The 14989-nt window shown below is 43.7% G+C and overlaps 1 protein-coding gene and 2 pseudogenes across 1 annotated transcript; 1 reads left to right on the top strand and 2 right to left on the bottom strand.

Moving 5' to 3' along the window:
* Positions 1–14338, top strand: part of LOC147644810 (uncharacterized) — a 40511-nt pseudogene extending 26173 nt beyond the window's left edge.
* On the bottom strand, positions 6521–7592 carry LOC147644812 (uncharacterized). The gene has a single exon (XM_086840528.1). It carries the CDS (start codon positions 7448–7450, stop codon positions 6521–6523), a length of 930 nt encoding a protein of 309 aa, XP_086696654.1. The 5' UTR covers positions 7451–7592.
* Positions 7969–11813, bottom strand: LOC147644811 (uncharacterized; annotated as a pseudogene).
* Positions 14339–14989: the final 651 nt, after the last annotated feature.

Raw genomic sequence — 14989 nt, 5'->3', positions numbered from 1 at the left:
ATGTTGACATGGAGAAATAACCGATCTACAAAGGTGCTGTAAGTGAGGGGTGATAATGTTTTCAAATAATTTAGGGATGGCCGACAACTTAGAGATTCCTCTATAATTGCTGGCATCCAATTTGCTACCTTTTTTGTGGAGAGGAATAATAAACGATTCCTTCCAAATAATGGGAAAGTGAGAGGTTTCTAAGGACAAGGTAAACAATTTCAGAAGGGGATAGCACAGGGCGTCGGCACAATACCTGAGCACACAGCCAGGAATTCCGTCGGGACCTGGCGAATAAACTGGCTTGACACGATGAAGATCTAAAAGAGAACTGGGAACTGGGCCCTACAACGAGTTAAATAGTTTTTATAACACTGCGCGTTCAGCACGGTAAAGTTTGACCGAGCTGATAAATAAAATGAAAGGGCAGATTGAGAACCGGTGATTTTAAATTTAGCGTACAGTCTAGATTTTTTATTTTTAAGTCGGCTCAACTCTTTATTAAACCACGGCGGTTTATTCGAGCTTGGCGGATAATATAACGGAACACATTCAGTAAAAAATGAATTCATGGCACTGTAAAAAATATCAACGGCAACTGCCATGTCAGTGCACATGTATAGATCAGACCAATTGAACTCGTTTATAAAATTATTCAACCGTTCAAAGTCCGTTTTGCGAAAACATAGGACTTTATTGGCTGGACGATCAGAAATATTCTGTACGTCACACCCAATATCAAGAGTCACATCGAAAGTTGGATGATAAGGATCTTCGGGCTGCGTCAGAGGCGCCACCCTTGCTAAACTGACTCTCGCAGGATCAGAGACGAAGCAAAGATCGAGCAAGCGCTGTAAGGAATTTCGAACATGGTTGACTTGAGACAGCGAAATGTCAAACAAGCCAGCGATAAAGTCATGTTGTGTATGTGTATGGAGAGTATTGGTGGAATTATTTGAGCACCAAATAGCACCAGGGATATTAAAATCTCCTAGAACTACCAACTGGTCTCTATCCAAAAGTCTACTGGAAACCATCTGAATAGCGGAAAGGTGATTCCAATAAATAGGAAGTTCCGACAGTGGAGGTATGTAGGAACAGGTAATAAAAATGGAGCTACCTTTGATAGATAGCTTCACACAGAGGAATTCAACATCGTTACATTCCTCGAAGGTTAATAATTCTGACGTGAGTGAGGAGTCCACCGCTATTAGAACTCCACCCCCGCGCCTGATAGGGCGATCTAGCCGATATACTGTGAACACAGCTGGAAAAACTTCGGAGCTCAGAATCTCCGGCTTTAACCAGGTTTCTGTGAGCACAATAACCTGAGATGCAAACGAAAGGCTATCAGAATACAAGTTAGGGAGCTTACTACGTAAGCCTCTTGCATTCTGATAGGAAATACCTAAGGAGTAGGTTAGTTTTTTGGGTGGGGATTGGAAGACGTAGAAGGCGCAGTGGTATCATTAGGCCTAGGAAGAGTTATTCCTACAGGCCGTTTTTTCTTTTTCTTCGCCTCGAACTCCTTAACAACGATGTACTCTGGCCAGAAGTTGGGAGAGCAAATAGTGTTAAAGAGCTCGTTAGGGACATTTATTTTGAAAGATGAAATGTCCCTTGCGTAAAAAAATTTGAACTTTTCCACCTTTATCTTAATTTTTTCGGGTCTGGTTTTGCCTTGTATAAAGGCGAGAACATCTTCCGATGTTTGGTCAGGGGAGCGCCGCGAGACAAAAATATGTCTCGTTGGTGGAACAGCTATAAGGGCTTTTGGCAAGGCAGATTGGTTATCCGCCGTGCCATTGTCGGCCGGTATTCCGGGCCTAACACCCTGGGCAGATATATTTATGTGAACGGGACTTTGAGGGGTCAATATTTGCGACCCCCCAGGCGATAGAACAGAAATCACCGGCGGTACGGGCACTCCCGCTGCACATTCGGATACCGAATCTTTTCTAGCGCTCGATCTCAGCACTCTTGGAATTAATGCTGAGGTCGAGGGCTGTGCCGAGGGAGGCTGCTGCTGAGAGCCCGTTGCAGGTAGTTGGGGTCCGTCTACATGCTGCCCACCAGTAGCAGTTTTTTTGCGCCTAGGAGACTCATTTAATAGCGTTAGGCTATTAAATTGGGTGTCCAGCGCCAAGAACATATCAAGAGTTTTACGAAAACTCGTTAAAATGCACTTAAAACCGCTTTTGGTTTGCCGCATGAAAGACATCATCTCCCTTTCTACATCGCGACAGGCCTCACAACAGAAACGCAGACCGATGTTTTTTTTTACATCGTCCACCGTCCGAGCTGCAACTCCAATACACTTGGCGTGCATGACGTTGTCGCACAGCCAGCAGCCGATTGTAAGGTCACCTGCAACAATTGCCTTTTTGCAGGCTTTGACGAAACAGACAATATTTCCGGACATTGTATAGACTTACCACTGTACTTGTACTTTGAAAAAATAAAAGCAGAGCAATTAAGAAAGAAGTGAAGAGTCTCAGCGAGAGCGAGAGAGCGGGAGAGCGAATAAGTTCAGATTAGATAAGAAGTGCAGCGGCACAGCTAAAGCGAGAGAGTGAGAGAGCGTGGGAGATAAGTAAATAAATCGTTTAGCTGTTGCGACGGCGCAAACAAAAGCTAGGCGAAGAAGGCACAAAAAGGAATGCAAAATATGCAAAAGCTAACACTAGCAGCACAACTAAATTGGAAAATAAAGCCAATTATGTACACAAATTAGAATAGCTGCATGCACACGCGAAGTGAACGGGAAGTTATAAACACAAATTAGAAAATTTAAGTTAACCCCGGTGGTTAGAATCAATCTTTAATACAAAACGAGAGCGCAAGAAAAAAACACGTCCGTTCACTTGGAAAGATGAAATGAAGAATTACAAGAATTTACAATGTAGCTTAGCTTAAAAGATAAGGCGAAGAAGCAGAGAGGGAGAAATAGATAAGAAAAGAAAAAAGCTAAGAGCGCAGCAGGTGCAGCCATACAGCCATGCGCGCACAATTAGGCGCTAGCGGTCTGCTCCGAACATACTCCCCCCGTTGGAAGAGGTACTATTCCAACTATATCGTCATCGTGGGGCAGAACGGCTTGATACGCATTTGCGGCCTCGAATTGGCCAATAACTCTTCCGCAATGTGGTCAGCAACGCTTGTGATCCTGCATGCGAATAGCTCTTGTCGTCAGACAGCTTTGTAGCCAAGAAAGCAGCTGTGTGTCATCATCAGATAGGTTCGTTGACGACGGCAGCTAAGACAGACTGAGGAGTAGACGCACTTGGCAGCCCTCCAGACACGATCCAACCAAGTTTGGTGTTCTGAAGAGTTGGCAACGCGCTATCCAAATGAATTTGTCCCGTAGCCATTATTTTAAAAAAGAGGCCAGCACCAATTATAAGATCAATGCGATCTGATCGATTGAAGTGAGGATCAGCGAGCGAAACATTTTTCCGGATTTTTCCAGGATACTGCGTTTATATCGAAATGGGGTTGATACTCAGTGATACTATCAGACACAACCGCGGAGAATGAGGCACGATAGCTTGCATCCCGGGATTGCGCTTGAATGTCGACTGTCCTATCACAATTCAGAGAAGATTCACCAATCCCAGAGACTAGTGTACGGGACTTTCGGTGATTTGAATTGAGTTGATTCGCTAGGCGAGAAGTAATGAAGTTTAGCTGAGACGCCGAGTCTAAAATTGATCAGCAAGGCACAAATTCTCCAGCCTTATTTCTCACATATATAATAGCGGTTGGAAGCAACACGTAATTAATTGGCAGAATATTTGTGGGTTTTGGTGAAGGGTTTGATGAACAGTGATCAGGTTGGGATGATGAATGCGAACATGATGCAACTGCTGATGAAGATGATGTTAATGGCTGAGAGTTCAGAAATGGATCGGATGATAGAGATGAGACGGTGGATGGGACAGATGGGTCCTGATTGAAATGCAACAATGAGTGGTGCTTCAATTGACAATATTTGCAGTGCGTTGACTTGCTGCAGACTATGCCCCTTGCGCAAACAATTGAGGCACAGGTGCAATTTCTTTGCTTGTCTAAATCGAAGATGCGGACTCAAATTTACAAATCGAGAGCATTTTAGCAAATAATGATCCCTCGCATCACAAAACGTACATAGCGGAAGATTTGAGCTAGCAGCTGAAGCAATGAAGCTATACCTATGCAGGGCTTTGTGTTGCTGGCTTGGTGTTTGCGTTACCAAGGCTTGATCCAAATTTTCCATCATCCGACACCTCCTTTGCAAGAACGACTCCATAGAATCCCATGTAGATAGATCGTTGATGGACAAATCCTCTTCCCCTTTTTCCCAAGTCCTCTGATCGAGCTTTCGTGCGACGATGTGAATCAGCAATCCGTCCAAGATTTGTTGCGTAGTGGCCAGGGTACGGATTGCTCGCAGATGCGAATTCATGCAATCGCTTAACTCCCGAAGACCCTTGGCTGATCCATTCTCGACACCCTTTAACCCAAATATGGCCTGTATGTGTGCCTGAAAATGTAGAACTTTATTATCGAATCGATTTTTGAGTAAGTCCAAAGCATTTCTATAATTAGCATTCGAGGGCTCAAGCGAAGCCCTCAGTTCCGATGACCGTGGTGAACGTCGCAATAAAATCCGGCCAATCAGAATCGGATCCATGGATCCATCCGAGCTCCAAAATTGGCTACCAAGGCTTCCTAGATCGGAAAGAAAGATCCGGATGATTAATAATGTCTATGGATGTTGAATTTGCAGCGGTTGCAGTCGGCAGTTGAAATTTGCGAAGCAGCACTAAACCTCGATTTATTTTCGCCTTCACATCCATGAACGCCGAGGAGAAATCGATCCGATGGTCGCTTGCTATCTCCGCAAAGTCAAATTTTTCCAGCGAAGTCTGTGCGGAATCAAAGGCCAGATTTAAGGAATTAATACACTCCAGCCGTGCCAGTAAATCAGCTTCATCAAACTGATCTACAGTCTCTGGATTTATATAATAATTCATCGAGCTCAATTGCCGCAAAAGGAATTGGGCTTTGGCGCGGTGGAAGTCCACGTCACTTGGCGGTTCATTTTGATGCTGAACCGAGTTTTCCGTATTTGACATTTTTATTTTCTCAAGCGAAAAGAATTATTAAAAAAAAATTTCTGGCCGCTTCGGTATGTATGAACCCGTTTAGTTTTCACCGCGCAAATTAAGAGATTAATCAGCGTCACAGAGATGCAACGGAACCTCGGCAATGTTGTTGCTGTAATTGTCTGCCTTGTAAACGCGCGACTATGCTATGTATAGTATGTATGCACGTATGATAAAGGCGCTATTTACGATGCTTAAACGCGAGAAACCTTTAATTATAATGTTTGGCACAACACTTGTTTTGTTTTAACAGCGCGAAGTAACCGGAAAACAGCGGCCGGCTATATGCACTCAGCTTGTTATGTATTTAGGTATGTATGCGAGTTTGCTTGTGTGCTTATGACCGAATGCCAGTAAGCGACAGCGAAGCAAAACGATTTGTTTAAACACTGGGTTGCAGGCTCCGAGCCGAAGAATCACGTCGGGGTCACCAAAATGTTTGTGGGGAAGACAACGAATTTGCCACCCTTAAGCAATAATAACTATAATTAGGTTGAATAAATGCTGTGTATTTCGTTTTCACTTCTCTGGTCGGAGCTGCAACTAACTACCGATCGCTTAGCTTCAATATATATAAACGCTTACAATGTAGCTTAGCTTAAAAGATAAGGCGACAGAAGAAGCAGAGAAAGAGAAATAGATAAGAAAGGAGAAAAGCTAAGAGCGCAGCAGGTGCAGCCATACACCCATTGCTTAAAGTTAAGCGATCTTTTAAGCGAGCTTGAAAGGTTGTCTACAGATACCAGTTGTAACGGAACTGCAATTCCTTGGTTAACGCCGGGCTAGCTCACAGTGCCCAGGGCTGGGTCCGACCCAATGCCCGCAGTCCGCACAATTTAAAATACCGAATTAATCGGACGTCTCGGACTAAACTACAAGTGTCATCACTAAACATTACAAAAAGGTAAACAAACAACAAAAATTAAGCTGCTGGGTCGAATTTTTGGCTTGGCTGGTTCCGCCACGACGCGCCCACCCATCCAGTGATGCCTCCTCCACATTTCGGGGCATCACCCATCTCCGGCATGCCGGAGCTTACTCCAGGCGGTCTGGCGACTGGCCCATCTCCCCCCCAGGTAAAACTTACTCCATTTTCATTTCAATCGTTAAATGACTATGGATTATACATTTTTGGCATCTTACATCTAACAGAGTTACAAATATAGTTTTAGGCGCCAACTCGTCCACGGCGAGAACGTGGCCTTTTATTGGGGACCGACAACGTTGGCGGAGGAGAAGCTTTTCGGCCACAAATTGGCCACGATTGGCTAACAAGAAATTTACCCTCTTTCACCTACTATCCCTGCTGGAGCTCCATGAGAAATAGCCTAGGGTCGGGGTTCAAACAAAACTGAGAGCTTACTAATGGCTTCTTCCCTGTTCCCCTATTGGTCGCAGCGCATGGGTTGCATCGCATGCAGATAATCATCTACGCTCTCCCCGGGTTGCAGCTCCCGCTGCAGTAGCTGATGCATCCGCTGATGCTCCGTCTCGTGGCTCTGGAACCGATCTAGCAGCGCTCGGCGTAGCTGATGCCAGCTGTCCAGTCGGTGCTGCTGCACGTGGATCCAAAACCACTCCAGGGCCTTTCTCATCACCTCGGCCCATGAGTAACGCGATTGCCTCTGGAGGTACTCCAAGCGAAACAGGAAGCCTTCGATGTGGTTCCGCTCGTCCTCACCGCTGAACGAGACGTTCCACCTATCCACCCTTTTGACCTGGGGACTGACTCCTGCATCCCAGTTGACGTACGTCCGTTCGTCACGGAATCCGCCTGCGCGGCAGTCCTCGACACGCCAGTTTCGACCAACGCTGTCATCCCGACGTGTCTCCTCAACCTCGGTGGAACGGTCGGGGCTGAATGAGTAGATCTCGGCTGGATCTGGCGCCCTCCTGGGCGGCTTCGGCGGAACTCGTGGCGTAGGCCTCGTTGCATGACCGGCGGACGTCTGTCCATGCCTGGGTACCGCCCCGCGGGCGTCGTGCACGGGCTCTCGCGCTCGTCCAAACGGAGGTGGTGGCTGCTGTGGGCGCTGTTGTTGTCTTGTTGCTGTCGACTGCTGCTGCTGACTTTCGATCCCTCCAGGTAAGTGCTGCTGCTTTGTGGCGGGTCTCAAAACTTCATTAATCAGCTTCATAATTTCCAGAAACCCGTCCCGCATCTCGTCCCGCAAGCTCTGGCTGATTCCATCTTCTTGGGACTTGCGGTATGTTTCCGCCGCCTGAGCCAGGGCGAGGTTCACCGCCGACTGGGCTGTGGAATCTACGGGCGGATCTTGAAAATGTACTGCCCGCTGAGCGGGATCCATTCCCATCAGATGGTCAGCTGTGGCCCCGATCGCCTCGAAGTCTAGCAATTTAGTCTTTGCTTGCTCTTACGGCTCCTCCAGCTGTTGATCTTGCCGCCGAGAAGGGGGTGTCCTCGGCAACCCCATAGAGGCCCGCGGCGGCGCGTGCCCGACAGCACCCTCCCCATCTGTGGACCACAACTCCTCTTCCTGGGCGGAAGCACCCTTCGACCTGAGCTGGTAATTATTTCCCCTGTCCCTGTCCATACTTAAATTCTTTAATTCCTAACCGCTACCAACTTTATTCACAAAATAAATAAATATGTAAACATAAATAACCTAACATAAATAAATGCACATGCAACAAATATGTAATTAAATAACGCAATAAATAAATAAATCAATAAATAAATATATAAATAAATAAATGGAGAAATAAATATACGAATAAATAGATAAATAAATCTTCTTCTACCTGCGTACTCAACCAAAAAAATTCACTTACTTTTCTATTCCTTTCTAAATTTCAGGGGAGATGGAGCCGATCAACCGCCGGTGGCTCCGTTCCAGATTCCCGCGTCATCAATTCGTCCCAGTAGTTTAGACTCCGGCCGCTCGTCAACTGGGCTAACTTTCAGCGGTGCTGAAAGTCGCCAGTTAAGGACATCGGCTTTCAGCAGTATCCCGTAGGATTTTCCTTGATGCCTGGGTCTTCAAGGCTCAGATTGCGGTGGTCGCGCAGCGCGCAGTGAGACCTGCGGGTCGCGACTTCACCAACAAACTGATCCCAGGAAGCTTCATCCACCAGGAAAATCCAAGGATCTGCACAACATTTACTTTAACATTAACATTCACATTAACATTGAAAACAACCAAACTTGACTTTAATATAAATAAACACTTGTTTCCCTATCTACTATATATCACAGTTTATATCACAGTGGTTATTGACTCGTGTTTTCTGCACGGTCTGTGGCTAAGGGATGCGAATCCGTCGTTCCCACGCCCGGATGCCACCACCCTGCCACCGCAGCACCCTCTGTGTACTGTGCCCGGGAGGAATTGTCCATCTTTTTGCGGACCAAGCCTCCCGTCCTTACTGGGAAAACTAATTAAAAATAAAATCAACAAATATCCTACGCCTTGGCCACCAGTCCCCGGTCCTCGGTGCAGTTGCAGACCGTAATATAGGCCTCGCAAGCCACCGAATGCGAGGGCTGGATGACCTAGGACGTGGCCTTTCGAGACGTCGTCATCCCGCTATTCTTTTATTTATTTAGATTTGGGCGCCATATTGTAACGGAACTGCCTTTCCTTCGGCAACGCCGGGTTTTTTTTTTTTTTTTTTTATAAACAGCCGTTACTTTTCGTTGCCCTTGCCGAGAGAAAGGGCAAGAACCCTTTCTCTTAGGCCGCATTCGAACTTCCCGGTTCGCTCATTTTCCTCGCCCCCTCCTGGTCCTACCAATTCCACCTATGCCTATCGATATATCGATGGTCCTTCAGCCCGTTCCCACCCGAAATGCAACACAGTGGGGAAAGTTTTAAGTTCTCTATCTTTTGGTCATTAACTGCATTGTCACCTTGGAGTATGTTAACGTTTTGTCAACCGTTTGTACTGCCAAGGCCCTTCATCTAGATATTAAAAGGCACGCTCTTTAGGTAGCGTCCCATTATCGTCTCTGTCAGAATTTTCCACATCTTGAAGCCCAAATTGTCTTATCATTGCTTTATTTTTTTTCTAAGCTTCCCAATGTGCTGGTGCGGAGCGAAGACCTAAATGAATATGATATCAGTCATAATTCTCTTCAAGGTTCCTAACAATGGAATTATTCATCACATTGGCAGTAGATACAGCACCAGATTTTTTCCTGAAGGCAATGGAGATTGAATTTGGCATCCGCTGCATTTCATAGAACTTATACATGTCGCACAGCTACAGTCATCAAAGCAAATCTGGGACCTTGCTTATTTTGTATAGGTGGTTTTGGATTTATGAGGCGTGATTTTTTAGCAACTTTCTATTTGGCAGCCCTACTTTTTACAGTTAACGCTTGCTTTTTGTCTAGTAACCCTGGTTAGTATTTTCAGATTTTCTTATAGTTTAACAATGAATCGTTTAACAAACGAACAAAGGTTGCAAATTATTGAATTTTACCATCAAAATGAGTGCTCGGTCAAGAAAGTTCATCGCGCGCTTTTTTTTTATTTTATAGACAGTTTCTTCGACCTTTTCTGGCGGATAATCAGGATGTTGTGATGAAGTTTCGCACCAAATTTACCTTATTGGACATTAAGCCATCAACACGTTTACTTAATGTGCGAAATGAAGAAAACATCGCAGTTGTAGCGGCTAGTGTCGAAGAAGAGCGTGAAGTATCAATCCGGAGCCGTTTACAGCAATTGGGCCTCTGTCACTCCACTAGTTGGAAAATTTTGCGAAAAAACTAAGGTTTAAAGCCTTTCAAAATATAGCTGGTTTAAAGCCTTTCAAAATATAGCTGGTGCAAGAATTGAAGCCGAATGACCTACCACAACTCCTAATTTTTGGTGAACGGCCTCTTGAGAAGTTGGCCAAAGATCACCTTTTTTATCAAAAATTGTGTCCAGCAAAGAAGCTTATTTCACGAAGCTCATTTCAAGCAAAACTGCCGTATTTGGAGTGAAGATCAACCTGAAGCATTGCAAAAGCTACCAATTCATCCTGAAAAAGTGTGGTATTGATTATAGGCTGGCGGCATCATTGGGCCGTATTTCTATAACGATGATCGGAAGAAGAGCTTGGAATGCATGACATGTGGTTCCAACAAGACTGAACCACATGACACACAGCACATGAAACAATGGACCAACTGAAAGATGCGTTCGGTGAACATTTTATTTCACGTTTGGGTCCGGTCAATTGGCCGCCCAGATCGTGTAATCTAACGCCTTTAGATTATTTTTTGTGGGGTCATGTCAAGGCTCATATCTATAGGGACATGCCCGCAACAATTGAAGTATTGGAAGCCAACATAAAAGCTTTCATGAGCGAGATACCGGCAGAAACGTTGGAAAGAGTATTCCAAAATTGGACTAAGCGGATGGAGCATTAAGGACGAAGTCGCGGCCAACATTTAAATGAAATTATCTTTAAACATTATTTATATTGCCCATACTATCGATTCAAATAAAGATTTTATGAATTTTTCTAAATTTTGTGTGTTTTTTTCTTTTTAGAGTAGGAAAGCTCTTAAAAAATCACCCTTTATATTGATCCGCAAGAGACTGTTGGGAATAAAAGTTCTTCTGCATCCTCATCAAGGAATAAATTAGTTGGAAGTCGGCCTTCTGTAGGGACCAAAGCTATGCGTTGAAGAGCAATGTCATTATTTTCTACAAGGCTCTCATGCCCACCTGGGTTTAAATCTTCATCTGGTCGAATTAATTGGGTATTAGACAATTGGCGTAAGAGATGTTCCACTTCCTTTCGATCGGCTTCATCTGCGATAAAAATGGATTTCTTCTCGATCTCCCATTAAAGTAAGCCAATCACCATTAAAGCTATTTATAAACTAAGTTTTGAACAGTTTAAAGGACCCAAGCGGGTCGAATAGGTGCCGTCATAATATTGTGGGAATACTCTAACTTTCTTTCGAGGTGAACCTGTATGACATGAGTCGAATCAAAAGAACGGGGAATTTTCAAGGCACTCAATGATATTTAGGAAGTAAAAGCCATTAGAAAGGCAAAGGGCTGGTAATCTCATTGAAACACTCTGACGACATGTACTGCAAACATTATATTTTTTTCAGTCGGACTCGAAAATTTCCTACTTAAATAAAATGCGTTGTCCCCATTATATTAGGAAATTTAAAAGATATGATGAAATTAAATGGAATTTTTTTTAAACCCACTGACCTGAGACGGAATAGCATACACAGCGTTCAGTTGGTCCGACCTTAATATTCCGTAAATATTGTTCCCCCGCATTGGCTCGGTTCCTCTGTCGTTGGCGTCGGCGTTCTTGTTGATCCTCTCTTTCATCCGTGGAAAGTTCGGCTCTCATATAACTGTTTCGCTCTGACTGCCTTAAAGATTCAGCCAGGCGATTTTGGAAAACAGATCTATATGTGAAGAGTCGTTCCTCAGCCGCTTCATGAAATTCATACTCTCGAATCCGCAGCCGAAGACGGGTATTGCGATGATAGATAGATAGATTGTGTTCCTTTTTGCTCCCTTTCCCGAGTTAATTATTTGTTCCTCGCTCGAGTTTTGCCTAATCCGGAGCGGATCCAGCATTTAAACGTTCGTGAGCTCAAACTCATTCACTACGCCTACTCTGAGAGCAGTGTGTTTCGCAGGCGAACCTCATCTGCAGTCTCAGAGTTTTATTGGCGGACGGAGGCATAATGCTCGGCATTTGGTGCTCTAATATGGAAAAATTTCGAACGTATTGGATACGGCTTCGCCTAAGTTCTGCTTGGCAGCGTTGTTCCTGTGACAAGGTTGATATGCGCGGCATTTTTATGTCTTGTTTCTTTTTTTTCACAGGGTAAAAAATTCACGAATACAATAATTTATAGTACACTGATACCACTTTGAAACTGACGCGAAAATTAAAAATCTAGAAACTACCTTATAAATAGGCAATGGTTTTCTTTTGTATTTCTTTATTTTGGTTTGCTTACACTTTGTTGTTCTATGTGAAGTAGGAGGTGGAAAATGCGGTTGATTATGTAAATTCACGAACACAATAATTAGTGTAACACTGGTATATATTGGCACTCGTTTTTAAGCAATTTTATGTTTTTGGCCGCGGTGGACCTTTCTGGAGAATTGCCCATATATAAATATATACATAAATTATAAAAATAAAATAAAATAAATGTACAAATTTGTAATAAATTCAACCGCGAAATCGGTATTTTGAGGCACGCCATGTTGCTGTATGCGTATGAGAGAGCTGCTGGCTCTAGAGCCATCACGAAAACATTGCTGTATGCGTGAGAGTGCTGCTGGCTCTAGACTCTAGAGTCTAGAGCCAGCAAGAGAGAGCGGCTAGAGCCAGCACGAGAGAGCGGCTGGCTCTAGAGCGCTCTCTCGCTGGCTTTTGAACGAAGTGCGAGAGAGCCTGGAGCCAGTTCAAAAGCCAGCACGAAAAAATCGTGTGCAAAAAAATCGTATGGCGTTACTAATCTTATACTTATACATCTTTGGACATACCCTAAATCTTTTTTGCAAGTGACTCTCAAAGTCAACCGTTTTCAGCAGCTATATGATATAGTCGTCTGATTTTAATAAAATTAAAACCAAACTTAGGGGCATTTCATAGAACTTATACATGTCGCACAGCTACAGTCACCAAAGCAAATCTGGGACCTTGCTAATTTTGTATAGGTGGTTTTGGATTTATAAAGCGTGATTTTTTATCAACTTTCTTTTTGACAGCCCTACTTTTTACAGTTAACGCTTGTTTTTTGTCTTGTAACCCTGGTTATTATTTTCAGATTTGCTTATAGTTTAACAATGAATCGTTACACAAACGAACAAAGGTTGCAAATTATTGAATTTTAAATTTGAAATTTCGCACCAAATTTACCTTATTGGACATTAAGCCATCAACACGTTTACTTAATGTGCGAAATGAAGAAAACATCGCAGTTGTAGCGGCTAGTGTCGAAGAAGAGCGTGAAATATCAATTCGGAGCCGTTTACACCAATAGGTCCTCTGTCACTCCACTAGTTGGAAAATTTTGCGGAAAGATTTCGCTTTAAAGCCTTTCGAAATATTGCTGGTGCAAGAATTGATGCCGAGTGACCTACCACAACTCCTAATTTTTGGTGAATGGCCTCTTGAGAAGTTGGCCAAAGATCACCTTTTTTATCAAAAAATTGTGTCCAGCAACGAAGCTCATTTCGTGAATAACCAAAATTGCCGTATTTGGAGTGAAGGTCAACGTGAAGCATTGCAAATGCTACCAATTCATCCTGAAAAAGTCAGTGTGGTATTGATTATAGGCTGGCGGCATCATTGGGCCGTATTTCTATAAAGATGATCCGAAGAAGAGCCTGGCCTGCATGACATGTGGTTCCAACAAGATAACCTGTAAATTTAGACTTGAATCGGCGCTTGCTGTTACACTGCGTTGTTGTTGTTGTTGTTGTTTATTATCTGTCGTATGTCAGCATTACAATGCAGTGAAGTTTCAATTGGAACCTGATGGATTATGTTACGCCGCTGGCAAGATAAAATTGCACGACTTGATACATCCTCCAGTGCCTTTGTATTCGCTTCTCTATGGGAAACCAATCAAACCATTTTAAGACTTCTGCAAAGCATATAATGCATTCTTTTAAATTACGTCATTTGGTGCTACAATTTTTAAGCCAAAAGTACAGTCCGTAAGGAAGTGGCATATCAATATTATGAAAATGAAAAATTCCAGCGGAATGCATCTAAACATTCAGATTCAAGGGACAATTCACTATCGAACTAACGCTATGTTACCACCAAAAACCAACATTCATAAGTTCCTCCAGATATATTTTAATACTGATTTGGCAGTTAAAGTAAATTGTCGTTCAATTGCAAAGTCTTCTTCATGAGCATAATGAAAGAGTTAGATTGTTCAAAGCCCCATTACATACAATGCATTCCGACGACCACAAAATCATTATCAGAGCAGAGAATAGACCTACTGGAAGCCATGCAAAAAGATTCAAGACAATTCAGTCAATGAATTGGCAGTGGTAATTGGTGGTGAAAATGTGGATTCACGGGATATTATTCTCAAAGGTCGGGATAATTGAAAGTTGCAGCCCGTAAAATAGATCCATTGATAATATGATGCACTAAAATACCCGTTGATGTTCTGTCGTGGAGTAGATTGTTATCAAAGAAGAGGAAGTCCTAATCCCACGAATTCCAAATGATCTTCCATTTCAATTTAGGCGGATTCAGTTCATCAACAAAATTCGCGACGGCCGGGCCATGGTACTGCCGACGACTGCCGTTTAGACTACCGCCGTAACTGTACACAGAGCGTCGTAGTAGAAGTCGCAGTCGGTAGAGGGTCGACTTGGTAGAAGTCGCAGTCAGCAGAGCGTCGCCTCACTAGAAGTCGCAGTCGGTACGTTAATGACAGTGGCCTATTGATGACACGCGGCACTGCAAGGTATCTATGTATGTATGTATGTATGTATGCATATTTGAGAACACTTTTGTTTTAGCGCACTTGCAAGTGAAAAAAACTTAAATTAGAATAAGTAGTAATTATAGTTAGATAACATAAATAATTTGTCTCCCAATGCAAGCGCTAGCCGCTAAGTATTGCTGTGACGTCATAAGCAAGTGAGCCGCCGCCACGGCGCACTGGCTGTGGCCGTCCGAAATCTATGAAAAAAACCCTGCATGCAGAAATTTGCACACGCATACAATCGTGCGAGCGCTTGTACACATATACACATATACACAGAAACGAGAGCACAGCGCAAAGAAACGCACCCCTGCTCATCGTTCCACGGTCGATCTGCCACAGAAAAGTGAATTCTTGTTGTGCTCGGTTTCGAACGAATACTTCGAAC

This window comes from Drosophila serrata, unplaced genomic scaffold, assembly GCF_035046125.1.
Source record: "Drosophila serrata isolate PLE 108 unplaced genomic scaffold, ASM3504612v1 contig_89, whole genome shotgun sequence".
In the NCBI taxonomy this organism is placed as follows: Eukaryota; Metazoa; Arthropoda; class Insecta; order Diptera; family Drosophilidae; genus Drosophila; species Drosophila serrata.
This window is presented reverse-complemented; position numbering and strand designations above follow the sequence as displayed.

Coding starts and splice junctions, on each gene's coding strand:
- LOC147644812 (XM_086840528.1), bottom strand. CDS start 7,450: ATGGGAATGGATCCCGCTCAGCGGGCAGTACATTTTCAAGATCCGCCC.